The following is a 19,184-nucleotide window of genomic DNA, read 5'->3' as shown; positions in this document are numbered from 1 at the left end:
GTGCTGTTAGGTAATTTGTAACCCGGGTCCTCGGCTGCGTGAGGCAGCAGGGCTAACCCACTGCACCACCGTGCTGCCCTCAATGATGAAGTATTCATAACCCACTTGGGTACAGAATTCCAAAGATTCACAACCCTTTGAATGAAGGAATTTCTCTTCACCTCAGTCCTAAATAATCTGGCCCTAGCCCGGAGATGGTGCCCCAGCCTTCTAGATTCCTCTGCCAGGAAAATCAATCCCAGTCACACCCATTCAGAATTCATGTGCTTCAATGAGATCATCTCTCATTCTTCTAAACGCCCGAGAATATAGGCCCAATTTACTCAGTCTCTCATCATTGGACAACCTCGTCATCCCAGGGATCAATCTAGAGAACATTTGCTGTACTTCCACCAACGCAACTACATATTTCTTTAAGTATGAGCAAAGCTGCACATAGTAAAGTGTGTGTCGCAATTGTAATCCCCAAGATGGGCATTGGCTTCAGGACTCAATAAATTTGTAGTCCGAATTCTGCATGTAGCCAAAGAAAAATGATTAACCTCAAGGATCTTGACGCAGTCTTGTGGCAGCCACTTACTTGGAGCTGAAGAAAGATCAAAGTTGAACCTGCTCCAACTTCAGTTAATTTTTTTCCGACATCAGATTGAAACAAATCCCCTTGGCTAAAACAGTCAAGATAAGGGAGGACATGAAGGCATTACAATCAGGTGAAGGTGTCACAAAAGAAAGGTATCACATCAAACATGGTATTACAATTAGGAAAATAGCAGAAGTGTGACTGTCTTAAAAATCAGTAGCTTGGCTCCGTTGGTCATTCTTTCATCGCATGATTTAGAATGCTGTGTTCACTCTCCATTCCGGAGATTAAACATAAACTAGCTTGATGTGCCAATTCAATTCAGAAGGGCCGCAGGATTGTCAGACGTACTGCCTTCAAAGACGTGCTAAACTAAGAAAAGGGGAAACAGTGGCGTTGTGGTATTGTCACTGGACTGGTGATCCAGAGGCCCAGGGCAATAACCCAGGGGACCTGGGTTCAAACTGAATCTAATAAATACCTGGAATTAAAAGTCTAATGATGACCGTGAAAGCATCGTCGGTTGTAGTCAAAACCAAGCTCCTTTAGGAAGGAAATCTGCCATCCTTACCTGGTCTGGCCGACATGTGACTCCACATCCACAGCAATGTGATTGACTCTTAAATGCCTTCTGCAAAATGGCCTCGCAAGCCATTCAGTTGTGGCAAACTCCAAAAGGTCCATAAAAAGAAACACAACCGGATGGACAACCTGGCATCGACCAAGGCACTAGAAATTACAATGGCATCACTGCCCTGTCGACCCCGCAAAGCCCGCCTTACTAACATTTTGGGGGCTTGTGCCAAAATTGGGAGAGCTGTCTCACAGACTAGTCAAGCAACAGCCTGACATAGCCATACTCATGGAATCATGCCTTACAGATAATGTCCCAGACAGCACTATCACCATTCCTGGATATGTTCTGTCCCATCGGCAGGACAGACCCAGCAGACGTGGCTGCACAGTGGTATACAGTTGGAGGGGTGTTGCCCTGGGAGTCCCCCACATCGACTCTGCACCCCATGAACTCTCAAGGCTTCAGGTCAAACATGGGCACGGTAATCTCCTGCTGATTATCACGTATAATCCACCCTCAGCTGATGAATCAGTACTCCATGTCGATTACCACTTGGGGAAAGCATGGAGGGTGGCAAGGGCACAGAATGTACTCTGGGTGGGGGACTTCAATGTTCATCACCAAAAGTAGCTCGGTGGCACCATTACAAGCATCCAACAGAGGGCAGTAGAGCGGAGCTACTGATTGGCTGTTGCGGGGGAAATTTGCATATGTCCGTGTGCTCACCCTAACTTGAAGGTGTACCTGAGCAAGAGACCCTAGCTGTTCAAGTGAAGACAAGCATCCAGCAGAGGGCAGTAGAGCGGAGCTGCTGATTGGCTGTTGCGGGGGAAATGTGAATACGTCCATGTGCTCACCCTAACTTGAAGGTGTACCTGAGCAAGAGACCCTAGCTGTTCAAGTGAAGACAAGCATCCAGCAGAGCGCAGTAGATCGGAGCTGCTGATTGGCTGTTGCAGGGGAAATTTGCATACGTCCATGTGCTCACCCTAACTTGAAGGTGTACCTGAGCAAGAGACCTTAGCTGTTCAAGTGAAGATAAGCATCCAGCAGAGGGCAGTAGAGCGGAGCTGCTGATTGTCTGTTGTGGGGGAAATTTGCATACGTCCGTGTGCTCACCCTAACTTGAAGGTGGTTTGTGGAGGAGCTGTTGTCAAGTGACACTTAAACCCGAAACAATTCTTCAGTGCTTCCCTCCCTACCCCCTCCTCTAACCAAAAAAAACCCAACCGCTGTAAATATCAAGAGGAAGGCTCGAGGGCAAGTAGAGGTAGAAAGGAGTTGAACCGTGACATCACAGCCTGCAGGTAAGGGATTGGCTGGTGACTGGCACAGTAGTTTTTCTTTTATTTTCCCTCAGGTGTTATCGTGCGGGACGCAGAGGTTGCTGAGTGAGTGCTTGCTGAGAAGGGGAGTGAATAACAGGTAAAATTTCTTTCTTTTTCTTTTTTTATCTCGAGGGATGGCAGGGAAGGTAGTGCAATGTTCCTCCTGCAGAATGTTTGAGGTGAGGGACGCCGTCAGTGTCCCTGCTGATTTCATTTGTGGGAAGTGCACCAATCTCCAGCTCCTCAGAAACCGCGTTAGGGAGCTGGAGCTGGATGAACTTCAGATCATTCGGGAGGCAGAGGTGGTCATAGATAGAAGCTTCAGGGATGTAGTTACTCCGAAGAATAAAGATAGAGAGGTCACGGTGAGAGGGGCTGGGAGGAAGCAGTCAGCACAGGGATCCTCTGTGGTCGTTCCCCTTAGGAACAAGTATACCGCTTTGGATACTGCTGGGGGGGGGACTTACCAGGGGTAAGCCATGGGGAACAAGTCTCTGGCACAGAGTCTGTCCCTGTTGCTCAGAAGGGACGGGGGGCGAGGAGTAGAGCATTAGTCATTGGAGACTCCATAGTTAAGGGGATAGATAGGAGATTTTGTGGGAACGAGAGAGACTCGCGGTTGGTGTGTTGCCTCCCAGGTGCCAAGGTGCGTGATGTCTCGGATCGTGTTTTCGGGATCCTTAAGGGGGAGGGGGAGCAGCCCCAAGTCGTGGTCCACATAGGTACCAACGACATAGGTAAGAAAAGGGATAGGTATGTAAGGCAGGAATTCAGGGAGCTAGGGTGGAAACTTAGATCTAGGACAGAGTTATTTTCTCTGGGTTGTTACCCGTGCCACGTGATAGCGAGACGAGGAATAGGGAGAGACAGGAGTTGAACACGTGGCTACAGGGATGGTGCAGGAGGTAGGGTTTCAGATTTCTGGATAATTGGGGCTCATTCTGGGGTCGGTGGGACCTCTACAGACGGGATGGTCTACACCTGGACCAGAGGGGTACCAATAACCTGGGGGGGAAATTTGCTAATGCTCTTTGGGAGGGTTTAAACTAGTTCAGCAGGGGCTTGGGAACCTGAATTGTAGCTCCAGTATACAGGAGGTTGAGAGTAGTGAGGTCATGAGTAAGGTTTCAAAGTTGCAGGAGTGTACCGGCAGGCAGGAAGGTGGTTTAAAGTGTGTCTTCTTCAATGCCAGGAGCATCCGGAATAAGGTGGGTGAACTTGCGGCATGGGTTGGTACCTGGGACTTCGATGTTGTGGCCATTTCGGAGACATGGATAGAGCAGGGACAGGAATGGTTGTTGCAGGTGCCGGGGTTTAGATATGTCAGTAAGCTCAGGGAAGGTGGTAAAAGAGGGGGAGGGGGCGGCATTGTTAGTCAAGGACAGTATTACGGTGGTAGAAAGGACGTTTGATGAGGACTCGTCTACTGAAGTAGTATGGGCTGAAGTTAGAAACAGGAAAGGAGAGGTCACCCTGTTAGGGGTTTTCTACAGGCCTCCGAAAAGTTCCAGAGATGTAGAGGAAAGGATTGCAAAGATGATTCTGGATAGGAGCGAAAGCAACAGGGTAGTTGTTATGGGGGACTTTAACTTTCCAAATATTGACTGGAAACGCTATAGTTAGAGTACTTTAGATGGGTCCGTTTTTGTCCAATGTGTGCAGGAGGGTTTCCTGACACAGTATGTAGATAAGCCAACAAAAGGCGAGGTCATATTGGATTTGGTACTGGGTAATGAACCAGGACAGGTGTTAGATTTGGAGGTAGGTGAGCACTTTGGTGATAGTGACCACAATTCGATTATGTTTACTTTAGTGATGGAAAGGGATAGGTATATACCGCAGGGCAAGAGTTATATCTGGGGGAAAGGCAATTATGATGCGATGAGGCATGACTTAGGATTCATCGGACGGAGAGGAAAACTGCAGGGGATGGGCACAATGGAAATGTGGAGCTTGTTCAAGGAACAGCTACTGCGTGTCCTTGATAAGTATGTACCTGTCAAGCAGGGAGGAAGTGGTCGAGGAAGGGAACCGTGGTTTACTAAAACAGTTGAAACACTTGTCAAGAGGAAGAAGGAGGCTTGTGTAAAGATGAGACATGGAGGTTCAGTTAGGGCGCTCGAGAGTTACAAGTTAACTAGGAAGGACCTAAAGAGAGAGCTAAGGAGAGCCAGGAGGGTCATGAGAAATCTTTGGCAGGTAGGATCAAGGATAACCCTAAAGCTTTCTATAGATATGTCAGGAATAAACGAATGACTAGGGTTCAGAGTAGGGCCAGTCAAGGACAGTAGTGGGAAGTTGTGCTTGGAGACCGAGGAGATAGGAGATGTGCTAAATGAATATTTTTCATCAGTATTCACACAGGAAAAAGACAATGTTGTCAAGGAGAATACTGAAATTCAGGCTACTAGACTAGAAGGGCTTGAGGTTCATAAGGAGGAGGTGTTAGCAATTCTGGAAACTGTGAAAATAGATAAGTCCCCTGGGCCGGATGGGATTTATCCTTGGATTCTCTGGGAAGCTAGGGAGGAGATTGCTGAGCCTTTGGCTTTGATCTTTAAGTCATCTTTGTCTACAGGAATAGTGCCAAAAGACAAAAAATAGTGCATTACAGGAAGGATGTAGAAGCATTGGAAAGGGTGCAGAGGAGATTTAGAATAATGTTGCCTGGTATGGAGGGAGGATCTTATGAGGAAAGGCTGAGGGACTTGAGGCTGTTTTCATTAGAGAGAAGAAGGTTAAGAGGTGACTTAATTGAGGCATACAAGATGATCAGAGGATTGGATATGGTGGACAGTGAGAGCCTTTTTCCTCGGATCGTGATGTCTAGCATGAGGGGACGTAGCTTTAAATTGAGGGGAGATAGATATAAGACAGATGTCAGAGGTAGGTTCTTTACTCAGAGAGTAGTAAGGGCGTGGAATGCTCTGCCTGCAACAGTAGTGGACTCGCCAACACGAAGGGCATTCAAATGGTCATTGGATAGACATATGGACGATAAGGGAATAGTGTAGATGGGCTTTAGAGTGGTTTCACACGTCGGCGCAACATCGAGGGCCGAAAGGCCTGTACTGCGCTGTAATGTTCTATGTTCTATGACTGCCGAGCTGGCCAACTCCTCAAGGACATAGCTGCTAAACTGGGTCTGCTACAGGTGGTGAGGAAACCAACCAAAGGGAAAAGCATACTAGATCTCATCCTCACCAACCAGTCTGCGGCACTGCATCTGTCCATGACAGTATCGGTAGGATAACGATTGCACAGTCCTGTCTTCACATTGAGGTTTCTGTCCATCCTGTTGTGTGGCACTGCCATAGTACTAAATGGGAGATTCAGAACAGATCTTGCAACTCAAGAATCACAGCATCATTACAGTGCAGAAGGAGGCCATTCGGCCCATCGAGTCTGCATCGGCCCTTGGAAAGAGCACCCTACTCAAGCCCACGCATCCCGATCTCCATAACCCAGTAACCCGACCTAACCTTTTTGGACACTTCCGGCAATTTATCATGTCCAATCCACCTGCACATCTTTGGATTGTGGGAGGAAACTGGAGCACCCGGAGGAAACCCACGCAGACACGGGGAGAACATGCAGACTCTGCACAGACAGTGACCCAAGCCGGGAATCGAACCTGGGACCCTGGAGCGGTGAAGCAGCTGTGCTAACTACTGTGCTACCGTGCTGGCATTAGTGAGGCGCTGTGAGCCATCAGCAGCAGAATTGTACTCAGCCACAATCTGTAACCTCGTGGCCCGGCATATCCCCTACTCTATCATTACCAAGTCAGGGGATCACCCCTGGTTCAATGAAGAGTGCAGGTCAGCATGCCAAGAACAGCACCAGGCACACTGAAAAATGAGGTATCAACCTGGTGAAGCGACAGCACAGGACTACTTGCATGCCAAACAATATAAGCAGCAAGTGATAGACAGAGTTAAGCGATCCCACAACCAGCAGATCAGATATAGGTTCTGCAATGCTGACACATCTAGTCGGGAATGGTGGTGAACAATTAAACAACTCATTGAAGTGGAGGCTCCACAAATATCCCTATCCTCAATAATGGAAGAGCCCAGCACAAGGCAGGCCAGCAGCACGGTTCAATTCCCGTACCAGCCTCCCCGAACAGGCGCCGGAATGTGGCGACTGGGGGCTTTTCACAGTCACTTAATTTGAAGCCTCCTTGTGACAATAAGCGATTTTCATTTCATTTTTTCATTTCATCTGTGCAGAAGACAAGGCCGAAGCATTCACAATTATCTTGAGCAAGAAGTGCCAAGTGGATGATCCATCTCAGTCTCCTCCAGAGGTCCCCAGTACAGTCTTTAGCCAATTTGATTCATCCCACGTGATATTAAGAAACGGCTGTAGGCACTGGAAAATGCAAAGGCTATGGGCCCTGACAATATTCCAGCAATAGTATGGAAGAGTTGTGCTCCAGAACTTGCCGCACACCTAGCCAAGCTGTTCCAGTACAACTACAATACTGGCAACTTCCTGGAAATGTGGAAAATTGTCCAGGTATGTCCTGTACACAAAATGCAGGACAAGTCCAACGTGGCCAATTACCTCCCTATCAGTCTACTCTCAATCATAAGTAAAGGGATGGAAGGAGTCATCAACAGTACTATCAAGCGGCATTTAGTTAGCAGTAACCTGCTCACTGACGCTCAGTTTGGGTTCTGCCAGGGTCACTCAGCTCCTGACCTTGGTTCAGGCATGGACAAAAGAGTTGAATTCCAGTGGTGAGGTGAGAGTGACTGCCTTTGACATCAAGGCAGCATTTGATAGAGTATGGCATCAAGGGACGCTTGCAAAACTGGAGTCAATGGGAATCAGGGGGAAAATTCTCCATTGGTTGGAGTCATACCTACCACAAAGGATGATGTCTGTGGTGGTTGGAGGTCAGTCATCTCAGTCCCGGGGCATCACTGCAGGAGTTCCTCAGGATAGATTCCTAGGACCAACCATCTTCAGCTGCTTCATCAATGACCTTCCTTCCAACAGAAGGTCAGATGTGGGGATGTTCGCTGATGATTGTACAATGTTCAGCACCATTCACGACTACTCAGATACCCAGAAGCAGTCCATGTCCAAACGCAGTAAGACCTGGACACGATCCAGGCGTGGGCGGAGGAGTGGCAACTAACATTCATGCCACACAAGTGACAGGCAATGACAATCTCCAATAAGTGAAAATCAAACAATTCAATGGCATTACTATCACTGAGTCCCCCACTATCAACATCCTGGGGGTTACCATTGACTAGAAACTAAACTGGACTAGCCATATAAACACTGTGGTTGCAAGAGCAGGTCATAGGCTGGGAACTCTGCCGAGAGTAACTCACCTCCTGACTCTCCAAAGCCTGTCCATCATCTACAAGGCACAAGTCAGGAGTGTGATGGAACACTCCCCACTTGCCTGGATGAGTGCAGCTCCAACAACACTCAAGAAGCTCGACACCATCCAGGACAAAGCAACCCGCTTGATTACTCCCCCTTCCACAAACATTCATGCCCTCCATCAACGATGCCCTGTCGCAGTCTGTACCATCTACACGATGCAATGCAGGAACTTACCAAGGCTCCTTAGGCAGCACCTTCCAAACCCAAGACCACCAGCATCTAGAAAGTGTTTTTTTCAAACTGTTTTTACCGATACTCATTTTTACCAACCGGCCGACCTTTGGGCCCCATGGAGGCCGAACTTCGCAACCACGCCAGCCGACCTTCAAGACCCACCATTGTTTCTTACCTTTAATGCGACAGGTGAGCCTGCTTGGTCCTCACGATCTCATTGCAATCAGGTTCACAGGAGGAGAGGGCAGTGGCATATTAGGTGAAGAATTCAGCGAGTTCCTTTGTGCTGTCTTCATCTTTGTGAGGACAGAAATTCCAACCTTGCATATGTAGGTCATTGTGAAGGGCAATTTGTTTTACTCAGTACTGGATACTCCTCGAAGATGCTACTCGAACATGCTGACAGCCTCATGGACTTTTGGCGTGTTTTTAATGTGCTGTCACAGGTGAGGTGCAGAAAAGTTCAGTCTCTTCATTTGGAGTCAGCTGTAAGTTAATAATTGACTCTAGGGTGTCAAACTGAAAAGGATGTTTCCCCCACCTCTTCTCTTTAAAATTTGAAATTTCTCTTCTGGAAAGTAGCAGTGGGTGGTGCAGTGATTAGCACTGTTGCCTCACAGCGTCAGCGACCCGGATTCAATGCTGACCTCGAGTGATTGTGTGGAGTTTGTACTTTCACCCCGTGCCTGCGTGGGTTTCCTCTGGGTGCTCTGGTTTCCTCCACAGTCTGAAGATGTGCAGGTTAGGTGGATTGGATATGCTAAATTGGCCAAGGTGGGGTTCCAGGGATAGGATGGGGGATTGGGCCTAGGTAGGGTTCTCTTTCAGAGGGTCGGTGCAGACCTGATAGGCCAAATGACCTCCGTCTGTACTGTAGGATTCTATGATTCGATGAAAACTGTTGGTCAACGCAGCCAGATGCGACTGAAGAAGGCTTGCCAGTCTATTGACAGTTCCCTTACTAATGCTGTTTTCTTCAATGTGTCAAAGCAGTGTTTCTTCGATGTGTTGTAGCATTGTGGGGAACTTGTAATAGTTTTGTCTTTGTACTCGCACTTGCCAAACTTTCAGTAACTTTTGTAAAGCATCTATTTCTTCACAGTGCCAAAAGCAATCACCATCCTACCCTTGCAATTTGAGGTTCAGTTTCTCTAGAATTGAAAAGTTGTCTGCAAGGTAATATACAGTTAGCATCCAACTCTAATTTGCCAATACTTCCCTGCATATAACACACATGGGCTTTGCATCCTGATTTTCTTTGGCACAATTAACAAAGCCATACCTCAATAAATCATCTTTATACTGCTTTGCTCCCGATTTCAGTTTCTTTTAATGAGTTGTTTACCAGAGGCCCTGAAGCACGGCGAACACCTCACACCAGCATGGTTTGTCCTGCTGTGGACTCTCCTGGCATCTCTCTCCAGCAGATTCAGTTCTGAGATCCTGGCCTGCTTCTCTTTCTGGACCCCTCTTCCCAATTATGAAATGACCCATCTTCAGCTCTTCATGGTCTTGTTGCTTGCATGCTGACAGCTCCATGATTTTGCACCCAAAACACGGACGTACAGGGCATGTGGCAGCAGTGTAAGTGCTGGCGCGGGACCTGCTCTCTGCCACCGCATCTGGCCAGCATTCACAACTTTAAAGCTGGTCACGGCTGTTGGATACTTCACCTGCGATCGGCAGGCGAAGCGTCCATCGAAAGGTGGTGGGTCTTTCACCACCTTCTCGAGGGCAATTAGGGATGGGCAACAAATGCTGACCTATCCAGCGAAGCCCACATCCCTTAGAAATTATTTATTTTAAAATCTGCTTGATCTTATGGATCCCATGGCTTCATCCAGCATCAAGGAGTTCTTAATCAGCATTTCTCCCTCAGAATTAAACTGATAAATCATTCATTTTGTTTCTGTTTGTGGCATCTGGCTGCGCATAAAATTTCTGCTTCATTACAGCATTCATTTTATTTGACAAACAAGCTAACTTTGCGAAGTTCCTGAGAGAAACAAGATAACATATTATATATTTTTTAAACTATTTTCATAAAAGGGAGACATGTAGGTAAACTTGTTTACAACAGGACTCAGGAAACTAATCACATTTTACAATGTTAAAGCCATCACGAAACTACTGCCATTTACCAACATGTTCGTCAACGGTAAAACATTGCTGCGTAAAACAAGTTAACTGCCCCCCAAAAAAGTTTTCTGAATCGGAGAGCTGGCTCAGTGAGTGGAAGCAGCGGTCTCAAATGGTTCAACTTGAAAAAGTTGAAAAAGATTAAAAAGTTCAGGATCCTATTTTTAAATACCGACACACATAGAACTCCTACAGTGCAGAAGGCGGCCATTCGGCCCATAGAGTCTGCACTGACCCTTCGAATGACCACTCCACCCAGGTCCACTCCCCCTCACCACATAACCTACACACAACTGGACACTAAGGGGCAGTTTATCATGGCAAATCCACCTAACCTGCACATCTTTGGACTGTGGGACAAAACAGGAGCAAAAGTACACATGGGGTATTAGGGTAATTACCATTAAGGAACAAATAGTAATTTGACACTAATACAAATATTAGCTGTTACATAAAGGAAGAAAAAGCGGCTGCCATTTTCAAACTCTTTCAAAGTGAGGAAAGTTTGGGTTGGGTTGTTCAGTTTAAGAAGCCAAGGTGGGATATCAAACCTATTAAAATTTGCTCAGGATTCCATCTCAAAGTACTAAAATTGTTTTTCAGTTTTGTTACCCTGAACATTTTTCCACCTCCAAAACAGAATTCCAGGGTACAAGTTTAGTACTCCCTTTTTAATACCTGCAGTGACAAAGATGTTTTCCTGCCTGGAATAATATAGAAATTAGCTGGAAGAGGAGGTAAATACAGTAGATACCCTAGAAATCAGGAACACACATATAAATCACTGCCTTTAACCAGTCATTCTTATTAAGTAAACCTTGTGCAATGAATAATTGCAGGCCTATGCAAGTGTGATGCCCCCTTTACACCAGTGCTCCAAATTAGTGCCTTACAACATGATTCCACTGAAACGGATACTGGTGAATGTGACATACTGAAATAAAAAGCCAGTTACACAAGTACTGCTTGCAGTCTGGTCCGAAAATATAAATCCTAAGCTGCCTTTCTGCTGCAGTTCTTTGCCTCAAAGTATTTACGGAAAAGTCCAAGACAGGCACTTCAATAAAAGGAAGCAACCAAACAAACTTCCCAACAACACTCGACAAGAGCTGCATCCATTCTCACTTTCTTCTACAATCACTGCACAGAATTTATAATTACCTGTTCTTTGCTTCTATTGTAAGTGTAATAGACTAAAGAGCTATCACAGCCACATTTATTTTAAAAGCACCAGCCCTGGAGTGTCTACTAGAGGGCCAAATGATTAACACAAACGCTTTGTCAGAATGAAGATGTAACAAGCACCGCCCAGCCAAAGGATGAATTGAATCAGTGGGTTATCTTTCAGATTAACCAGGGCATTTAGTAAGGAAAATTTCATGAAAGTGTAATTCTTAGCTTTCATGAATCCACGCAGCAGGCAGCCTGCCAACTGTCAAGCTGGTGAAATGTTCCTGCTTCAGAAAACATCCCCTATTCATTTCTTAGTTTAGATAAGCTAATGCCTCTCCTGCATAAGTTTATTTGCAATGTATACTCCCTTTTGCCAGCAGAATAAGGCATTGTCTATATAGATCAATTTTAACATTTTCCAAAAAACACCAAATATACTTTCTATGGAATTAAAACATTTTTCACCAGACCACTCCTTCATTTAATGTGAGCAGCATCATTCAAGATTTCTTAAGCACAACTGAAAATGATAGTTCAATTGAATTCACTTAAAAGTATCAGAAAAGCCATAGGATAGGTTTGAATCAGTGATCAATCGACAAGGTTCTGTTCTATAGTTCATAAGATATCTACAGATACTTACACTGTAGTATCTTTTGATATGTCGCCGGATGTCCAAAGTTAGCTTGTTACGCATCTGTACTTCATACTGAATAGGCAACGCTTCACAATCAATATTACTGCAGTGAAGCAAACTGGGTTGGATCTGCTGCCCCTGATACAAAATGGAAGAGACACACGTGTGAAATATATAATTATGATTCATAGCATTTTAGTGATGGGAGAGAACTTCATTCCTAAACAGTCAAGAACCAGTAAATGAGACTTCTGTACTCAAATTGATCTTTTTTCCATGTGCTACACTTGAAGGTGTAAGGGATCCTACAGTGATGCACTCTTTGAACAGCCAGCCCATCTGCAAGTTCTCAACGTCCACACAATTAACTCTCTATCTTGTTTACAGCTGTAATGAAGCAAAAGTCAAGGATTTTGCTCAGTACTATTGCTCTGTGCCAGGCCCTACTCCTTACGTTCCTTAAGTAACCGGATTGTTTTGACTGAAAAAATCCAAAACATCTGCTGCTCCGCTAGATCAACTTAAAATAATTACTTTTAATTTAGATAAGGACTTCTTTGCTTTCAGATCCAAAGTCTACAAAGGCGCCCAATCTCATAATTTACTGTGTGTTTAAAACCCTGGAAAATAAAGGATGATTACATATTTTTCTATGGTTTTAGGTTTAGATCCAAGGTCACAAAAATATCTGGCACCACTGTTTGATAGGAACGCATCCTCTTGCGATTGATGGCAGAGGAGGACAACATTCTAGAGAATGTCAAGAGCAGTTTTTTTTTTTTTTAAAAACAGGGGTAGGTCAGGGGGGCAATGAGGAATAAATTCTCTCAACATTAAAATGCAAGCGGTTGTACTTCCTTTTAAAAAACTAAAGAACATTTGCTGCCCCAGAGATGGTGCTTTTTGGGATCTCAACTTGCCTGTCTCAACACTCGCCAGCTACTCAGATGATATGTGGGGTTTGAACAGCATCATATTTTGAAACCATCAGTTAAAGAACTAAACCCCGAGGAATGAGAAGACTGGAACTTCCTCAGTCGCTGTTTCAAACTACAGACAAGGAACAGCAAGGGCTTGATATACAGTGACACTCAGTTACCAAGCACCAACGCAAAAAAAACACTTCCCCTTTTACGTTATTTGTGGCAATCCAAATGATTTCCCATGTTTGAAACTCAAATTTGTGAATGTAAATTTCAATGGAAGAAAAGTTTGGAATGCTGAGTTCATGCCAGACAGTGACATTCCAATAAGGTTTCAGCATATAGCAGTTAGTAACTTACAGTTAGAGAACAAAACACATGCCAGGAGTCCCGAATGTGGGGTGTTCTGAAATGGAGGGGTGCCCTATCACTTGCTTTATTGGGTTTTTACCCCCTCCCCGAAAAAGGGCTGTTTGGAGGTGGAAAGGAATGGTTATTTTTCTGAACAGCTTTTATAAATTTGCTATTAACTTCTATGTTTCCCTCATTGGATAGCAACCTGTGTTTTCTGCACGGGAGTGAGTCGCTCATTTGTTGCCACATGCAAACAGCAGCAGCAGAATTCTCCATCGGCAGGATCCTCCGGTCCACCGGCAGCGCATCCACGCCCGCTGGTTTCCCAACGGCGTGGGGTGGCCACAATGGGAATCGCCATTGGCCTGCTGCGGGAAGGGAGAATTCCGCTGCCGGCAGGGGCGCGCCGCGCAGCAAAGGACTGCTGAAGTTTGCTTCAAAAGTGGGAAGCAGTTACTCTCAGCCAGAGTGTTAAGTGGGGCAGTGATCACTGCTGTTGCGCAGAAGCATTCCGGAATGTGGGATTTATCCTTTTCCACAGAGGAATATTTTACAAAAGGGCGAGACGTTAATCATTTGTCCTTTCTTGATATCAATGTGGATTCAATTTTCACCTTGCCCAGATTCCTCACCATCCCAGACTGATTTTCATATTTTTACTTCACAGCATTCGGGCCAACTCTCACAACCTCTAACACTGGCCTGCCTTGAATTGGTAGGTTCAGTATACACCACAGGTAAAACATGGGACCTTCTTGAATCTGCATAGTTCAGCTACTCTTCGTGAACTATTCCTGCTGATATGCAGCTTTGCTATCAAATGTATAACTTCCAAAAGGACAATGGCACAGCTTTTCGCCACATTTATTATTGTACTTACACTTCCATCAAATACATTATCATAAATGTTTTCTGTTCCACATTTTGGACACACGAACTTGAACCTCTCTGAATCACGATATTTTTCTTCATCAGTAAGCTGTGTTGGGCCACCCAACAGAGCATCATTTTCTTCATCTTTAAGATATTGGTGATGAATTCGAAACTGGGATGGATCCAGACCTTTATGGAAGGAAGGAAGGGGGAGGAGATAAAACAAATCAGGAATCAAATACATCAAGCTTATTTCCCACACTTGTGACTTAAGCTCATCCAGGTGCAGTAATAAAGAATTAAAAGACCAGTGCAAAGTGTCTGATAAACTGATCATTGAGAACACGGTGAGGAACATATAGGTTCATTTTATTTATTCAAACCACGATTACATGTACCCAGGTTTGAACACGACTCTGAGACACAATTCACACTTCTGATGATGATCTGCAAATTCAGTGCGCACTGTAACAGAAGCCTACAAAATATTGCAAGTACTTCTGATATGACATCTCAATGCAGTATAGTCGGATGTGCCACCCAGCATTAAAGCTGTAAACAAGAGCCCCATATGTCTGTTCAATGCAATGTTAAAGGTCCGATGGAGTCATCTGAAGAGGGGCAGGGCGTTATTCCTGCAGCCTGACCAACATTCTGCCTTTCAGCAATTCCCCCAGATCGGACAAACTGGTCATTCAACTCACTCAAAGACCCGTTTTCTTAAACAGCAGTAACTGCACCATGTCATTTACATGAAGTGCTTTGAGATGCTTGACAGACATGATGTAAGGTGCTGTGTATTCCAATGCTATTTCTTCTACCTTTTAAATACTTGCATTTAAAAAGCACTCTCACAACCTCAGAATGCCAATGAAGTACGTTTTGACTGCAGCATTATTGGGAAATAGGGCAGTTTTCGCACAGCACGATCCCACAAGCAGCAGAGATAATGACCAGGCAACCTACTTGCCTCCGACCTTTCCATTCAGCAGGACAAGTACTACCACTGAATCAAAGCTGACACCACTTAACACTTTTCTTCTCTTAAAGAATCATGATTGGCATCTCAAATAAATAAGTTTGAAAAAAATGCTCTATTCTATAAAGCTATGCTGGATGCAGACAGTTTGATGTGTGGTGTGCTACTACATTCCCAGTCTGTAGCAGTTCACGTTCTGTGCTCTGTGCCTGAAGTTGAAGTCATAAGCCTGTTTGTGTCTCTGCGGCTCCTCACTTTTTCAACTCTCTCATCTTCATCAGAGGCAATATTAAGCTGTAGTTTCTGTTGCAGAGCTATAAGTTACGTTCTCCGTCTTCCCATTAATAAATCGGACAATGAGAACCCGTTTTGTAGCAGAGAGGTTCAGTAACCAAGAAGGGCTGAGTTACTATCCTCATCTTTTTCATCAATTTTTTGATTGTTCAAACTCCCCTTTCAGCGTCTCCATTTGCCTGAGCATATCTAGGTAAGCTAGTAACACGCAAATTCCTTCACAAAGTTGTGGAATAATTTGCTAGCAAACTGTGGACCATTGTCTGACACTACAATGTCCAGGGTGCCAAGTGTCACAAAGACTCTCTTCAGTGATTGAGTGTCTGTCTTCACCGTAATGCTGTGCAATCTCACTTCAATCCATCTGGAGTAATAATAAATGACAATGATAAATACTTGAATTCCATTCCCAGGCTCTCCCATGGTCTTGTGGGAAAGGTGGAGAGTAACAGTGCTTCGATCTTGTGTTAACTATTCACTGGACATGTAAAGTAATTTTAAAATTTGTTCTTCTATAGAAGTATTGGTCATCAGACTGACTGCTAGGCTCCTGTATATTTGCTTGCTATTCCCAAGCAACATAAATGATTCAAATTTTGAGAATCTCAAGTTGAAGTGTTTTAGGGATGACTTGTCCCTCATTAAAAACTAAGAAATCAATGATTATGAGATGCTTTCCCTATTCAAAGTGCTGGTGTAGTACTGGGCTGTTAGGAGTATAATCTGGCCATCTTTTCTGGCAGTATTCCATTATTTGGATACATTTGTCGCCCTGCTGTTCTGCTAGTGTAATTTCATGTAATAGCTGATGAGTAACGAATATAACACCACTTTCACAATGAAATTCAAATGTTCTATGTCGATTCCTTCCACCAGTATTTTCCACGTGCATTTGCTGTCGTCTAGTACTTCCCTTGGACGTACTCAGTTACTGAATCATACCTCATTGATCTAAATCTGAAACACTGAATTCCAGATGCCACCTTCGCAATCTCCTTTTGGTTAGGAAGCGAGGCCAAAGACTTCTGGTCAATTTCAATTTCAAACCACAATCCCATCACGTAATCTGAGAACTTCATGCACACCCATGTTGCTGCTAATTCCTCATTCTCAATTGTTGCACACCTTTTCTCGGTCTCTGTGAGTGATCTTGAGGCGTAATAAACTGGCTTCCATTTATCATCTTTTTGAACTTGAAACAAAACTGCATCCAGAACTGCCAACGATGCAGCTGCTGCTACTATGGACAGCAATTCTGGATTGAAGTCCACTGAAATTTCAGGAAAAATCTGATTATTTTTGATCTTGTCAAAAGCATCTTGCTGGTCCACATTCCAGCACCATTATTAACCTCGTCTCAACAACTCACTGATTTCTGCCAAATTTGGTAGAAACCTGCCTACTTGGTTGACCATCCCAAGGAACCTTTGCAGCTCTGTGATTCTCGAGTTGTGGAAAATCTCTAATCACCTTAGTTTTCCACGGGTCAGCTGTTATTCCTGAAGTTTGCACATTGTGCCCAAGGAATTTAATCATTGGCTTGCAAATTCACATTTGTTCAATGTTAAACCTGCTTCCTGTAGAACTTTGAGGACTGTTCTCACTCTACGACCATGTTCTTCCCTCAAGGAACCGTTTAAGATTATGTCATCCATATGGCACATTACTCCTTCTCGGGTCTGAAACATTTTTCTCTGAAATATTTCTGGAATAGGCACATTTCCAAACGGTAATCTATTAAAGCAAAATGACCAAATGGCACTATAAAAGTGATCAGTCATCTGGATCTTTTGTCTAGAGGCAACTGCCAAAATCTGCTGTTTGCATCTAATTTGGAGAATAGGGTAGTTTTTGCTAATTTGGCAAGACTTTAATCTACTGATGTCATTGGGTAGGACTGGTGCTCTGCTGATTGTTTAGTCGAGTCAAGTCCATGCAGATTCTAACTGAGCCATTAGGCTTCGGGAGCGTGACCATTCCCAATGCACCACTTTGTCTTTATGGTTACAGGAGAGACAACCACCTGCTGTAGCATGTGCTCAATTTCACTCTCGACTTTGTCCAGGAATGGTTGCAGGAACCTCCTCAGTGTAACGAGGTAAATTGGTTCAGCATCAGCTCTTGGGATACATGATATTCGGTCTTCAGCTTACATAAGTCCGGAAATATGTTCATTCCTGAATGGGTTAGTGTACTGCTAGTCATCAACTTCATAAATTATCTTCAATTCTAAGCATGCCTTCTTACTTAGTAACAATGATTCTTGGTTCTGCACAATGTACAGAGGTCCAATGATTTCTCTATCCTCATTTTTCTTGCCAGCCGGATTCGATCCCAGCCCCGGGTCACTATCCATGTGGAGTTTGCACATTTTCCCCAAGTCTGCGTGGGTCTCAGCCCCACAACCCAAAGATGGAGAGGAAAACTGCAGGGGATGGGCACAATGGAAATGTGGAGCTTGTTCAAGGAACAGCTACTGCGTGTCCTTGATAAGTATGTACCTGTCAGGCAGGGAGGAAGTGGTCGAGCAAGGGGACTGTGGTTTACTAAAGCAGTCAAAACACTTGTCAAGAGGAAGAAGGAGGCTTGTGTAAAGATGAGAAATGAAGATTCAGTTAGGGCGCTCGAGAGTTACAAGTTAGCTAGGAAGGACCTAAAGAGAGAGCTAAGAAGAGCCAGGAGGGGACATGAGAAGTATTTGGCAGGTAGGATCAAGGATAACCCTAAAGCTTTCTATGGATATGTCAGGGATAAAAGAATGACTAGGGTAAGAGTAGGGCCAGTCAAGGACAGTAGTGGGAAGTTGTGCTTGGAGTCCGAGGAGATAGGAGAGGTGCTAAATGAATATTTTTCGTCAGTATTCACACAGGAAAAAGACAATGTTGTCGAGGAGGATACTGAGATTCAGGCTACTAGACTGGAAGGGCTTGAGGTTCATAAGGAGGAGGTGTTAGCAATTCTGGAAAGGGTGAAAATAGATAAGTCCCCTGGGCCGGATGAGATTTATCCTAGGATTCTCTGGGAAGCTAGGGAGGAGATTGCTGAGCCTTTGGCTTTGATCTTTAAGTCATTTTTGTCTACAGGAATAGTGCCAGAAGACTGGAGGATAGCAAATGTTGCCCCCTTGTTCAAGAAGGGGAGTAGAGACAACCCTGGTAACTATAGACCAGTGAGCCTTACTTCTGTTGTGGGCAAAATCATGGAAAGGTTTATAAGAGATAGGATGTATAATCATCTGGAAAGGAATAATTTGATTAGAGATAGAAAAACACGGTTTTGTGAAGGGTAGGTCGTGCCTCACAAACCTTATTGAGTTCTTTGAGAAGGTGACCAAACAGGTGGATGAGGGTAAAACAGTTGATGTGGTGTATATGGATTTCAGTAGAGTGTTTGCTAAGGTTCCCCACGGTAGGCTACTGCAGAAAATACGGAGGCATGGGATTCAGGGTGATATAGCAGTTTGGATCAGAATTGGCGAGCTGGAAGAAGACAAAGGGTGGTGGTTGATGGGAAATGTTCAGCCTGGAGTTCAGTTACTAGTGGTGTACCACAAGGATCTGTTTTGGGGCCACTGCTGTTTGTCATTTTTATAAATGACCCGGAGGAGAGCGTAGAAGGATGGGTGAGTAAATTTGCAGATGACACTAAAGTCGGTGGAGTTGTGGACAGTGCGGAAGGATTTCCAGAAAGCCTTTGACAAGGTGCCACACAAGGTTGCTGCATAAGATAAAGATGCATGGC

General features: G+C 44.7%; 1 protein-coding gene across 1 annotated transcript in view; it reads right to left on the bottom strand.

Moving 5' to 3' along the window:
• Positions 1-19,184, bottom strand: part of pola1 (polymerase (DNA directed), alpha 1) — a 436,651-nt gene that overhangs the window by 169,044 nt on the left and 248,423 nt on the right. The window contains exons 33-34 of the mRNA XM_072513953.1: positions 14,178-14,359; positions 12,027-12,158 (exon numbers count right to left, since the gene is read on the bottom strand). Of these exons, the coding sequence (XP_072370054.1) occupies positions 12,027-12,158; positions 14,178-14,359 (314 nt within the window). The remainder of the gene's footprint in view (positions 1-12,026; positions 12,159-14,177; positions 14,360-19,184) is intronic.

Source organism: Scyliorhinus torazame, chromosome 8, assembly GCF_047496885.1.
Source record: "Scyliorhinus torazame isolate Kashiwa2021f chromosome 8, sScyTor2.1, whole genome shotgun sequence".
Classification (NCBI taxonomy): Eukaryota; Metazoa; Chordata; class Chondrichthyes; order Carcharhiniformes; family Scyliorhinidae; genus Scyliorhinus; species Scyliorhinus torazame.
This window is presented reverse-complemented; position numbering and strand designations above follow the sequence as displayed.